Genomic DNA, 13,599 nt, shown 5'->3' on the forward strand with positions numbered 1-13,599 from the left:
CCTGTCCTGTTTCCTAGCTAGCTGAGGCTCCTGGCAGTTTTTGGAGGGTTCTGCCTCAGGAAGAAGAGGTGAGTGGGTCAGTATTTCTTGCCCTTTAGAGAAGAGAAACCCACCACCTTGGACCATTTACATCCCTCAGCAGGCACTGGCATTTCACCTGTCTGTGTCAGGAGGCCTTCCTGCTACAATACTGTTTCTTACAGAAGAAATCTGACTCTCAGAACAAATGGATTCGTTTTCAGAAGTTTGAAAACAAGACACTGGAATTTGGGAGCCACACACAAATTAGAAAAAGAGATGTCTGCTCATTCTTCCAGGAGACATTCTTTCACCTTCTATGCACTCTTTATGCTCTGCAAGGTAACTTCTTATTGCCCATCAACTTCAGGTTCAGGTCCCAGCCTGGCTGCCGTTGCTGTGACCCCGTTGCTGTAAGATTATGTGAGAGTCTACTCCTTGATTTCCTACCTATAAATGGGCCAAACTCCCTACTTCAGAGGGTGGTGAATTAAACGGTGATATGCTGCAGCACACGTCAGTGTTCAGAAAATGGGCAAATGTCCTCAAGTGGGTGTGAAGAAATAGTATACACAGAATACAAGCCTTTGAGCCATTCCCTGAAAAAGATATGTTTTACATTTTGGGTCTTCAGAACACACTAAATTTTACTAAATGGATTTTCCCATTCACCTATCCCTTCTCATATTCCCTTGAGATTGTGTGGTGCTGAGGTTCTGCAACCTGTCCTCAAGGGAAATGGAAAGAGAGGATAATATAAACCAGCTTTGAGCAAAGCACAGTGGATCACTGAGAGGAAGAAATCCCAAGTTCTTGCCCCTCACCTTGGCACTTCCTTCATTTTTCCTATTCATAGTGGCCTAGGGTGCTGCTGCTTGTTTTACCTGTTGATTTCTTCTTTCCTTTGGTCTTTGTCATTTCTCCTTCTTTTAGGAGTCTGAATTTGAGTGCCAAATGCTTGACATGTGTGCTCATGATAGCATTTATCTTCACAGCTATTTTTGAGGTGGGTAATCTTCTATGTCCATTTTGTAAACAAGGAAACAGGCTTGGAGAGGTTCTCAGATTTCATGGCTGGCTAGTGGCAGAGCCCACCTAGACTACTTCACATGGCCCCTTGGTATAGGTCTAGCTATTCAGATAGAGATGGATTTCATAATGTCTTTGTGGTCAAGGGCAACAGAGAACCTCCTCATAAGGTGGCCAGTAGAGAGAAAGCGCTAATGGACCACTTTGGGTATTGGCAAAGCTAGTTCCTGGGCCAACTACTCATGCCTTTTCTCACCTCCACTTGATATAGAAAGAAATGTTCAAGATCCCAAACTCCAGAAATTGGATAGCTTTACCAAGGGCACAACCGAGGGGTTGGCAGCCCTGGGGTTGAAACATCTGAGGGAAGCATTGTCTGTCGTTCCTTATCAATAGTCCCTCAATAGAGTTTAAGAAAAAGGAAAAGTCTCCAGTAGCAATTATAGTGACTTGGTTTCTTTCTCAATCCAAATGTTGAGAGTAAATCTGGTTCAGAATTTAAGCAAGTGGATCTCAATCTGAAGAACCTCAGGGCAGTGCTACAAGTGACTTCCTCTTCTTTCATTAAAATAAGTTACAGCTTGTACTTTACTATTAATGGAGGAAACATGGATAGCATGAGAAATCCTAATTTTTACCACAGTGTTAGAAAGTTGGAGTTTGTTGTTACAGTTGCCTTAGGGTTCTTATAGTTCTAACATCTGTGGGGACTTGCCACTGTTTTTGCCTTTGTGTGGCAATGTTAACTTTTTTTTTTTTTTGGTGCTGGGCATTGAACTCGAGGCCATGCCAAGTATGTGCTCTACCACTGAGCTACATCCCCTGCCTCAGGAAATGTCAAGTTTGGAGGAAGCAAAGCCCAGCTTTCCTTTATAGGCTTAAATTAAATTACAGGAGGAGAAAAGTAGGTGGAGGAGGGAGGAAACTATATTTTTGCTGTCCTTGGCATATTGGGTCATCAATAACATGTCTGTGTTCTAGCCCAACCCTGGCTTATTCTGTCCTCACTGCCCACAGGAACAAAATCAGAAGCAGCTCAAGAAAAAGGAGATGTAGAGGATGCAGTGAAGGAGGATGATGGACACAAACACTGCTTAAGCACTCTTATAGTAAGATAATATTTAAATGGGCTCTTTGGGATTAAGGGAAAGTTTAATGCAAGTGTTGTGCATTTAGCCCCCTGGCTTCTTTCTGGTGAGGATGTTACGCCACATTTTTACATTTATGGATGATATGACCTTCTTACAGCCTTTATTCCAGTGTGTGCTGGGGACACAGGACACAGTAATGGACAAGGCACACACACATACAATCACTGCCTCCTGATTCCTGCTCCTCCTGTGTATGGAACTGTGAGCAAAATGCTTAAATGCTCTATAAGATGGAGAATAACCCACCACATGGGATTATTGTGAGGATTAAATGAACTGGGATACAGAGAACACCCAAGGCTGTACTCAGCAAGTGCTAGGCACCTGTTAAGTAGTAGCTGCTAACTGTTCTGTGAAGAGGAGACCTTGGATTCTTTGGGGACTTATGGAGATGGGCTCCATGCCCACAAGGAGCTTGAACCCTGAGACTTTTCCAGGGACAAAATAAAATCATCTCTATCCACCCCTGGCTGTTTTGTGGTGGTCTAGGGTGAAGGTGGGAGGTGAGGTTTGAAGGGGGAAAAATTAAACTTAGAATGAACTCTGGGGTTCTTAATAGTTGACCATGTTCCTAGAGGTTTGCAGTGGTTCCATTCATCTGCTCCTTTTCTCCTTGTCACCTTTTAGCCTTGATGGGGATACATTTTTCTGGACTTGTTGCAAGGTCCCAGGCCCAGGCAGATAACCACACCCAGCTCTGCATATGAACAAAGGCAGGGATTCTCAAAGAAATTATCAGTGAAAAATTAGGGGAATTTTTTTTTTCTCCTAGGGTGAAATAGCTCTGCCTGTTCTTTTCTATTCTTGCTTTTCAGAAACTCCGGGGAGTGGGCAGGAGTCAGCTTCAAGGCAAACCCAGGCCAGGCCAAAAGGAACTTGTAAGAAAGGAAAGCAGGGCTTGGGATTGTAGCTCAGTGGTAGAGCATTTGCCTAGTACATGTGAGGCAACGGGTTTGATCCTCAGCACCACATGAAAATAAATAAATACAATAAAGGTATTGTGTCCACCTACAACTAAAAATATATATATTTTTTAAAAAATGAAGGAAGGCAGGAGCGTGCCTGTTCACCAAATGCAAATGCAGGCAGATCCTTCCTTTGATTTTATGCCACTGAAGTTAGGTATATTTAAAGATCTTTCACACAAATGCAAATTGTGTATTATTGATAAGATGATTGTTGTTAGCATTATTAGCATTGTGATTAAAGTGTGGGCTTGATCTTTGGTATCCTGAACTCAGATCTTAGTCTTCCATTTTCTGTGTGACCCTGTTTAGGACTTTAAAGTTTCCCTATGGAAAGCCTAACAGAGCTCTTGTGAGACTTGAATGTAAGGTCAGGTGGCACAGAACCTGGCACACAGTGAGTCCTATATCTGTGGATGTGGGCACCAAGTGACAGGTTAAAAGATGTACAGTTAATGGGACTTTCCCACAAATGTCTCCATGGGTCCTGGGTACCTGGTGGGCTAGCAAACTAAAGTGGGCCTTCCGTCTCTTAGAGTTCTCAATTCAGCTGGCCTGCAGCAGAGAGGAACACTTGATCAGATGTCACTTCCTGCTTGAAACTACAAATGACCCTGGAGGTGAACACCAAAGCTCATAATCCTGCCACAGGTGTCACTATCTTCAAGGGTGGGGACTACACTAAGCAGGTGTTATTTCATCAATGTGCTGCTCCACACCTTTCAGATTCTTAAAACAATGGGAGGAGGAGCATTGGTGCAGGGTACCGCTACAGGCAGAAGGTTGAGTATCTCTCCCAGGAATTCCACTTCTAGGGTTGTATCTTTTACAACCAGTAACCAGAAATGTGTGTCAAAGTTTATTGTGCAAAGATTTTCATCACCAAGCTTGATCCTGATAACGAGAAATGAGGAACAAAGCAAGTGCCCTCAAAGATTGATTTTTATAAGAAGTGGGTACTGTCATACGACAGACTTTAACAAGCAGACTTTAACAGTCATATTGTAGAAGAACAGTTCATGACAGAGGAAAAGGCTCATGATGTATTACATGAAATATAAAGGACACAAATTAACAGTGGTTATCTCTGGGTGGTGATTGTGGTTCCATCTTACTCTTTATACCTCTTGGAATTTTTTTTTTTTTTGGTGGTGCTGGGGTTTGAATCCAAGACTTTGTGCATGCAAGGCAGGCACTCTACAACTGAGCTATATCCTTAGCCCCCTCTTGAAATTTTTTATACTGTTTTACAATGAGAGGTATTATATAATCAGAGGGTCTTAAATATATGGTTACATACAACATGTTCAGCAAGTATTCAAGGTACAAGGTAGACACTAGGAGGCAGGGGCTGGTTGTTGCAGTGTCTTGCCTTTGCCCACTGTTGTGCCTTTTTATTATTTTATTTTTTTGTGTTGCTAGGGATTTAATCCAGGGCCTTTACATGCTAGGGAAGTGCTCTACCACTAAGCAACATGCCCAATCCTTTTTATTTTGAGACAGGTTTCACTAAGTTACTGGGGTTGACCTGGAACTTGTGACCCTCCTGCCTCAGGCTCCCAAGTAGCTGAGATTACGGGCATATACCATTGCAACCAGCCTGTCATGTCTTGTGCACAGGTGCTTCCCCAAGTGTGCTGCCGTGCCCCATGCTTCAGGCTATAACCATTATTTTCCTGCCTGGTGTCAATCATAGCTCCTCATGCTGGGGTCTTCTGCAGACACCCTGGGTTTCCTAACTGATTTAATAAAGGGATTGTCCTTGTCCTACCCCAAACTTTCTTGCAGAATTAGGGAAGACAGGTGAATTTAAGAACGAGCCCCTCCCCCCACCAACTATATTAAGGAGAAAAAGTGACTGATGATCGGTGTCTTTTGGCCTCTTCACCAGTTTCCAAACCCTGGATAGTAACCCACATTTCCTGACTATGCCCTTCTTTATCCCCACCAAAAGATAACCTTTTTTTCTTGAAGGGACTTCCAACTTGAGTCCAGTGACCAATTCCTTCTTTCCTCCCCCAGCCATCAGCAGGGCCAAGCATGGCATGGGAGGAAGGTATGAGAGAAGCTGCATATATAAACCCTTGTGAGATAAAACTGATGTGCTGCTAAGTGTGCATATCCTATTTGTAGGTGTATTCTGCTTTCCAGAAACCCTGAATTATAAAAAAGGAAGTCAAGGAGTTTGCCTTTAATAACAATACAAAGACACGTTGCTTTTGGCAGTGAACAGACTTAGCTACTGTATTCCTTCCTCACTCAGCAACCAGTGTGATGTTCCCCAAATCCCAAATGCCTCTGCCTTTCTATGAGCAAAGTCTGGCTCACCTTGGCCAACAAATCTCCTCTGGCTTCGTCCCCCCCACCACCTGCCACCTTTGTGGACTTCCAGTATGGTGATCTGTTCTCTCCTGCTTCCATACCACCTGACCTCTCACACTTTCCCCTGCCTGGTTCCCTGGCCCGTCAGGGTTCAGCCCAGACCTGCTTCCCAAGGAAGCCTCCTTCTACCTAGACCAGCGCCTCTCCAAGTGTCTCTTTCCATGTCTTGTTCCCCATCTGCTTGTAGAGGGGATTATCTTCCTTTTCAGCTCCATGAGGTCCCAGACAATCTGTCTTGATACTAGTCAGAGCCCAGCATGGGATATGGCAATAATTGACACTCAAATAATTAAACTGAATCTATTAGAAAGAAAACTCTTCTCCTTGGTAAGGCTGCCTAGGTAGAACTTCAGGTGTCACATGTGGGTCTGAAGTTGCCAATTGAGTCCTGGGTGAATGAGTGGAAGCCTTTTGCTTTGTACTTAATAAATTTAATTACTTAATGAACATGGTTGGTTTTAGTAGGAATCTTCCACAGTGTGGAGGAAGGAGAATAACAAAGGTATTCTTGTGGGGAAAGGTTGAGAACTAGAGATCTGGACACTAAGTTTGTCCTTAAAAATGGAGTACTTAATATGTAACTGATGTGATTCTGCAATCTGTATATGGGGTAAAAATGGGAGCTCATAACCCACTTGAATCAAAGTGTGAAATATGATATATCAAGAACTATGTAATGTTTTGAACAGCCAACAATAAAAAAAAAAAAATGGAGTACTTAGGGGAGTGTGTTTTCCCTGAACAGGAAACCAATGGGTCACCAGGGCTCAGTCTAGAGTCTAGGAGCCCCCTTGAAGCTGTAGTGGAATGAAGCTGCAGCTGTTGGAACGGACATTGATTTGCTCAAGATGTTTGATTTCTGGCCCTGAAGGGGACTGTGGGCTAGGAAGAGGCTAAGTAGCAGTAGCAGGCAAAGGTGCCATGAGGACAGTCCCAGCTGGGTCAAGGCAAGTTCTAAAGACATTGCACTGGTCCTTGAGGCTGGACTGGAAGATCTATATCCCTGGGATGCCTTCCAGTGAGCTCTCACTCTCATCCTATGAACTGGGATGTAGGAGTGGCAGAGTTCACTCCTTGGAGAGAGTTAAGTCCACTCAGCCCTGGTCTTGTTGCTTACTTCACACCAGCTTGAGCGCCCGCCCATTGGCTAATGCTCTTTTCTTGATAAGCAGGGGCCCAACGGTCATCTCCAGATCTTTCTCACCTGGGGGCTGGCTTAAACTCTCTAAGCTTCAGTTTCTTCTTCTGAGAAGTGGGCGCCGCACAGACCCTCCATTTTAACATTGGGAATGTTAAAATTCTTCACACACCTAAAATGCACAAGTGGTTCATGGAATCATGACAGCTCAGTAACTATAGTCTAGAGCATTCTTTATTCCGGACTGTATGAGGTCCTGAGGACAGCAGACATTTATTTATCTATTAAATGAATGACTGGGTGCAGATTCCCATGTTTATTTCTGCATGGGTGACCCAGCCACTCCTACAGACTCAGCACCCAACAACTAACCCTCGATTACTGAAGACGTGCTGGGCGCCCAGGGGTTCGAGCAGTTCGATGCCCGTCCTCATTCTCACCTCTACAGTCAAGGAAAGTGAGGCTTGGGCAAGACCTGACACGCTGGAGATCTGCCTAGCGGCTACCGTGGGGACTTCGCGCGCAGGCTTTGGCCCTACCCAGCTAGGGCAACCCCTGCCACTCTGGCCTTTACAGTCGCCAGCTGGTGTGAAGTATCCCGCTAGGATACCTATCCTTTAGCCACCCATGGGGTTTCCGGGGCGCCTTCGCGGCCCTGGGAAGCAGGGGCCAAGGGCTGGCCGTCGCCCTCAGTCTCCAGCCCGATGAACCCTCCGTCTAAGTTGGGTTTGGGTCGCAATGAGTGTTCTGAGGGTCCCCCTGCCCTCCCTTCTTACCTCTCCGGGAGACCCGGGCGGGGCGCGGGAAGCAAGGTGTAGAACAGCAGCCACGTGGGGCCGCGTCCAGGACCTGCTTTATCCAGCTCGGGCGCTCCCGGGGTCCCGGGCCCGCCTCCCGCCTCCCGCCCACGTGGCCGGTTCCGCCTCCCCGCCCCGCCCCCCGCCCCGCCCGGTCAGCCGCCGGCGCCGCCGCCGCGGAGCGCTCTTCAGCCCCGCCGGGCCGAGCCAGCGCGGGCCGATGAGGTGAGTCCGCGAGGGTGGAAGCGAATCCTTCCCGCCCGCTACAGCCTCTGGGGTTCGCTCCTCCCTTCCCTTAACCCACCAACCCCGCCAGAATTGGACTCCCGCCTCCCTCCTGGTGTCAACGCCGCGAGGGGTGCGCTGGGCGCAGCGCAGGTGGGCAGTGCCACTCGCGGTCCTGACCAGCCGCTGCTCTTGAGGGAGACGCTGACTTGGGTGCCCTGGGAGCTCCTGGCGAAAATTCCCGGAGCTACTTCCGGAGAGGGAGGCGCCACCTGTCCTGGGGGCGCGCCCCTTTTCCTCAACTTTCGTCTCCAGGTCTGCCTCGCGTGAGGCGCTGTAGGTGGTGGCTCTCCGGGTCTCTGGTCACTCGCAGCGGGGCAGCTGGGCTCTGAGCGCTCTGAGAGGGGACTGCCGCCCGGGCCCGCCCGGGTCCTTGAGCTGGCGGAGGCTTCGTCTTTTAAACTGCTCAGCCCAAGGATCCTGAGGTGGGCGGCGGACGCCTAGAGGTTAAGGTGAAAATTGGTGCCTCTAGCCAGAGTCGGGTGAGAGTTTTCTAAGGGTGGAATTTGATAAGGCTGGATGGAAATGGGTTCCCTTGGGCATTGCGGTGGTGGAGGGCTGCTCTCGATTATCATTGGTCTCACAGTGGGCTTGAATGTTGCGGAAACAGAGGGCTTGTTCTTAGAGGACTTGGCTTGCTCGATTTATTGCCTTGACCAGGCTTGCGTCCAAAACTGGGCAAGGATGTCCGAACTGCCAAACAGCAGTTGTCCTGAATGCAGAACTTATTTTTAAGCATTTCGTGCATTACCTAGGTATAACTAATTTCTTCCCTGGGATGTGGAAGAGGAGAGCTTTGCTCTCTTTGTCTTAGCTGTGTAGTCTTAGGCAAGTTACTTTACATATCTATGCCTGAGTTTCCTCATTTGTAAAATGGGGGTAATAATAGTATGAACCTTAAAGGGTTTGATAAGGTTAAAGTTCCCAATAGTGACAGTACAAGGTGAATTCTACCTGCTGTTAGTTGCTCTTATTATCACTGCTGACATCAGACTAATAGTGTATCACATCCCTAGCTTCCTAATGAAATGAATGTGTAGACTCTTTCTCCTTCTTCCTTTCCTCTTAGGGATCTGGTGTTTTCTATGCAGTAGCAGAATTTTCCCTTCAGCCCAGGGAAACTTGGGCTTTGTTGGGATACCTACTATGGTTAACCAGCCTTGTGCAAAGTATATCTCAGAATGTGGGGTCAGAGGTGAACTTTGTCAAGGATACTGCTGGGAAATGGGATCTTGAACCTTCTGGAAGCTCTTGGATGTGACTGGATGTTTGCCTCTCAGGAGTGGTGTGTGGGGTGGAGTGGATGAGGTTTCACTTGAATTCTTGCAAGCCTCTGTCCCCCTGACAGGCACACATCCACTGGTCTCTGAGTGTGAGAGTCTATTTAAGGGCCCAGGGGCCTGATCTTGTCTCCCTCTCCTTTATTCTTTCATCTCCAGCAGATTGACTCCTGTGTCAGTGGAGTCTCCCTGGGCTGCACCTGTCTAATTTCTTCTTGTCAGTTTAGTTTCTTTCTTCTTGAACTCCATAAACAGGAGTGTTGCACCTAGGGCCCTGGGTTCCTCCTGAAATCTACATGAGACACTTGGAGCACAGGTGTGTGTTTTCCCAGAGGCTTCCCCTTTCATCATATTCTTCAAGAAGCCTGTGTGCCATAAAAATGGACTCTGAATGGCTGGTGGAGAGGTGCAAGTTTTACTCATCCCCTCTCCAGGTCAGGCCCAAATTTTTAGGGAGTGGCATGTTGGTGCACACACATTTCTTTGTACCCTAGCTCAGAGCACACCTTCCAGTGCAAAATTTAGATGTGCTTTGACTTAGGACGAAAGGACAACGGAGAAGGCAGGCTGTCAGGTCAGGGACTGTTAGTCTGTGGGGGCCTTCAGAATGGAATGCAGCTGATCAGTATTTCAGTTCAAGGTATCAGGAGACTTCTCAGAGCCTTTGTTCATGCTCTTCCTTCTAGTGAGCACACTTATCTCCCACTTCTTCCCATGACCTGCACTTTCTTACCCTTCAGTTCAGTTGTCTCCTCTGTAGGAAGAGTTTCCCTGACCACTCTGTCCAAAGCAATCCCTCCCCAACAGTTTTAGTCACATTCTCCCATTATATTTTGCTCATGGAACTTGCCTGAAATGATTTTTTTTTTTTTTTGTACCAGGGATTGAACTTAGGGGCACTCAGCCACATCCCTAGCCCTATTTTCCTAGTTATTGTTGACCCTGAACTGGAATCCTTTACTGACAGGGAATTCACTGCTTCCAACACAGCTGTTCCTTTGGAAGAAAGCTAGGAGTGGGGAGCAGCAGAGAATCAGATATAGTCCCTGATTTCGATGAGGATAAGATATGGCCTCCAGGCTTCTGCATGCCACCATCCTCCCAGTCTGTTTTACATCCTGATTATTCTTTTTCCATCAATATCTATCTCATGCATCTGTCTCTACTTCTCTTCCATTACCAAGGTCCCTGAGCCCCTGACCAGAACTCACATGAGCCATGTGTGACCAGAGGGAGAGCAGAAAGGCCATTGGCATAGATTAGAAACCTTCAAGGTCAATTCTGTATTGCTCAGGCACCTTTGTATGATTTAGATCTGAGGTGTCCCCAAAAGCTCATGAGTAAGACAGGGCAAGAAAGTTTAGAGGTGAAATGATTAGGTTATGAAAGCCTCAACCTAAGCATTCATTAACCTACTGATATGGATTAACTGGGCAGTAACTGTAGGTAGATGGGGAGTGGCTAGAGGTGGTGGGTCACTGAGAGTGTGACTTTGGGACTATATTTTGTCACTGGTGAGTAGTGGAGCTTTCTCTCTCTGCTTCTTTTTTAGTTGTAGATGGACACAATACCTTTATTTTATTTATTTTTATGTGGTGCCGGGGATCAAACCTAGTGCCTCTTGCATGCTAGGCAAGCACTCTACCACCGAGCCACAACTCCCCCTACCCTCTTTCTGCTTCATTGTTGCCATGTCCTGAGCCGATTTCATCCACCACACCCTTCTGCCATGATGTTCTGCCTCATTTCAGACCTAGGCCATCTATGACCTCTGAAACTATGAGCCCCAAATAAACTTCCTCTCCTCTGTGTTCTTGTCAGGTCCATTGGTCACAGTGACATAAAAGCTGACTAAAAAGCCCTATACCTGCATAGAGTGGGAGCAAGGGCAGCTCTGTTTCTTTTATTCTTTCACTGAATTTTTTTTTTGGAGGGGTACCAGGGATTGAATTCAGGGGCACTTGACCACTGAACCACATTCCCAGCCCTATTTTGTATTTTTTTATTTAGAGACAGGGGTCTCATTAATTTTGCTTAGCGCCTGGCTTTTGCTGAGACTGGCTTTGAACTCACGATCCTCCTGCCTCAGCCTCCTGAGCTGCTGGGATTACAGGCGTGTGCCACTGTGCCCGGCTCTTTTACTGAATTTTTTAAATTAAGTTTTAAATTTTTTATTTGTTCTTTTTAGTGATACATGACATTAGAATGTATTTGGACATATCATACATGGAGTATAACTTCGCATTCTTGTGGTTGAACATGATGTGGAGTTACACTGGTCTTGTATTTGTATATGAACATAGGAAAGTTAAGTCTAATTCATTCTACACTCTTTCTGTTCACATCCCATCTCTCGTCCCATCATTCCCCTTTGTCTAATCCAAAGTATTTCACATCCCCCCCATTGTGTGTTAGCATTTACATATCAGAGAGAACATTTAGACTTTGGTTTTTTGGGATTGGCTTATTTCACTTAGCACAAGTCTTCAGTTCCATCCATTTACAAGCAAATGTCATAATTTCCTTCTTCTTTATGGCTGAGGAATATTCCACCCTGTATGTATACCACATTTTCTTTATCCAGGTTGGTTTTGTAACTTAGCTATTGTGAATTGAACTGCTATAATTATTTTTTTTTTTTATTTTTTTTTTTTTAAATTAGCCCCTAATATCTCTCTCTATGGCTCTTTTTTTTTTTTTAATATTTATTTATTTATTTATTGGTGGACACAACATCTTTGTTTGTATGTGGTGCTGAGGATCGAACCCGGGCCGCACGCATGCCAGGCGAGCGCGCTACCACTTGAGCCACATCCCCAGCCCCTGCTATAATTATTGATGTGGCCACTCTTTCACTGAATTTTTTGTGACCCATTCCTTAATCTACTTATTAACTGTGATCCCCCTCCATTTTCTCTCCTCTTCCTTATTTATTTATTTATTGATTGATTGATTGGCATTAGAGATTGAACCAATAAAGGGGCACTTTATACCAAGAGCTACATCCCCAGTCCTTCTTTATTTTTTAAATTTTGAGACACTAGGTTGCTGGGGGTCTCCCTAAGTTGCTGAGGCTGCCCTTGAACTTGTGATCCTCCTGCCTCAAGCCTCCCAAGTCACTGGGATTACAGGCATGTATCAAGGCATCCAGCCCTTTCTGTATTTTTCTAAAATTAATTTCATAATGTTTCATCCAGATATTTTCTTATTTACATCACCTGGCATATATAGGATACCTGGGAAAAGACCATTCCATGCATATGGAACTTAAGGTTGCCATTGAATTCCCAGTTGACCAGTCAGCTTTTGAGCCCTGGACATGGTGTATCTCACTGGAGCAGGGGAAGGAGAATGAGGCAGTGTAGGCAGAAGTCCCCTCCCTTCCCTCAGATTCTAGCAGATAGCTGGAGTAAGGTCTTGGCATTGTGGGCTAGGGTAGTTGACTAAAGGCTCATGCATTCCTTTTCAGAAGGTGGGGCCAGAAGCATTAATGTTTTCTCAAACTACCACCTGGGGAATGAACATGAACCTAGCAGGGCACTTTAGGAGTTATAACCCCTCATATAATAAAACTTGTCTCACCCCTTTTCCCTGGGTAGGGGTGCCTTCTTTTGTTTCAATTAATTGCATCTACCTAAAGGGAATCATGGGGAGGAAAAGTAGTTGTGAAGCAGGGCTCTGATGGAAAAAGTGAAAAGATCAAAATGTATAGCATCAAAGACCAGAAAGTGTGTGTGTCCTCCTCTTTCTCTGGATTAATGATCAGTTAAAGTTTATTTAATACAGTATAAGATTCCTAGGAGTTGATGGTAGAATGAGACAGACATTATTACCCTATATGCATGCATAATTACACTACTGGAGTGACTCTGCCCCGTGTACAGCCAGAGGAATGAGAAGTTGTGCTCCATTTGTGTATAATATATGAAAATGCATTCTATTGTCATGTATAACTAATTAAACCAAATAAAAAAAGATTCCCAGGAGTTAAGAATTTGAAATCTGGGGCTGGGGTTGTGGCTCAGTGGTAGAGCACTTGCCTAGTGTGTGTGAAGCACTGGGTTCTATTCTCAGCACAAGAAAGAAAGAAAGAAAGAAAAAGAAGGAAGGAAGGAAGGAAGGAAAGAAGGAAAGAAAGGAAAGAAAGAAAGTCCAATGACAAGTAAGAAAATATTTTTTTAAAAATACGCATACTTTGAAACAAATAAAGAATATGAGATCTGGGTAATATGACCTTGTGCTAGTAACTTTGCCTTTTTGAGTTTTGGTGATTCATCTATAAAATGGTGGAAGAGATGTGACGAGAAGGTATCTTGGAAAAAGTGACATCTAAGAAGATACAGACAAGAATGGCTGCTAGTGGGGCTGGGGATGTGGCTCAAGCTGTAGCGCGCTCGCTTGGCATGCGTGCGGCCCTGGTTCGATCCTCAGCACCACATACAAACAAAGATGTTGTGTCCACTGAAAACTAAAAAATAAATATTAAAAAAATTCTCTCTCTCTCTCTCTCTCACACACACACACTCTCTCTCTTAAAAAAAAAAAAAAAAAAAA

The 13,599-nt window shown here is 45.3% G+C and overlaps 1 protein-coding gene across 3 annotated transcripts in view; it reads left to right on the top strand.

The window, feature by feature from the left end:
- Window positions 1-7,646: 7,646 nt before the first annotated feature.
- The window catches only part of Arhgef3 (Rho guanine nucleotide exchange factor 3), a 302,635-nt gene continuing 296,682 nt past the window's right edge, over window positions 7,647-13,599 (top strand). The window contains exon 1 of one of the 3 annotated variants that reach the window (XM_048801083.1): window positions 7,647-7,705. In XM_048801083.1, the coding sequence (XP_048657040.1) occupies window positions 7,701-7,705 (5 nt within the window). In that variant the 5' untranslated portion in view covers window positions 7,647-7,700. The remainder of the gene's footprint in view (window positions 7,706-13,599) is intronic. The other 2 variants (XM_048801085.1, XM_048801087.1) reach the window with 2 other exon arrangements.

This window comes from Marmota marmota, unplaced genomic scaffold (assembly GCF_001458135.2).
Source record: "Marmota marmota marmota unplaced genomic scaffold, marMar, whole genome shotgun sequence".
NCBI lineage: Eukaryota > Metazoa > Chordata > Mammalia > Rodentia > Sciuridae > Marmota > Marmota marmota.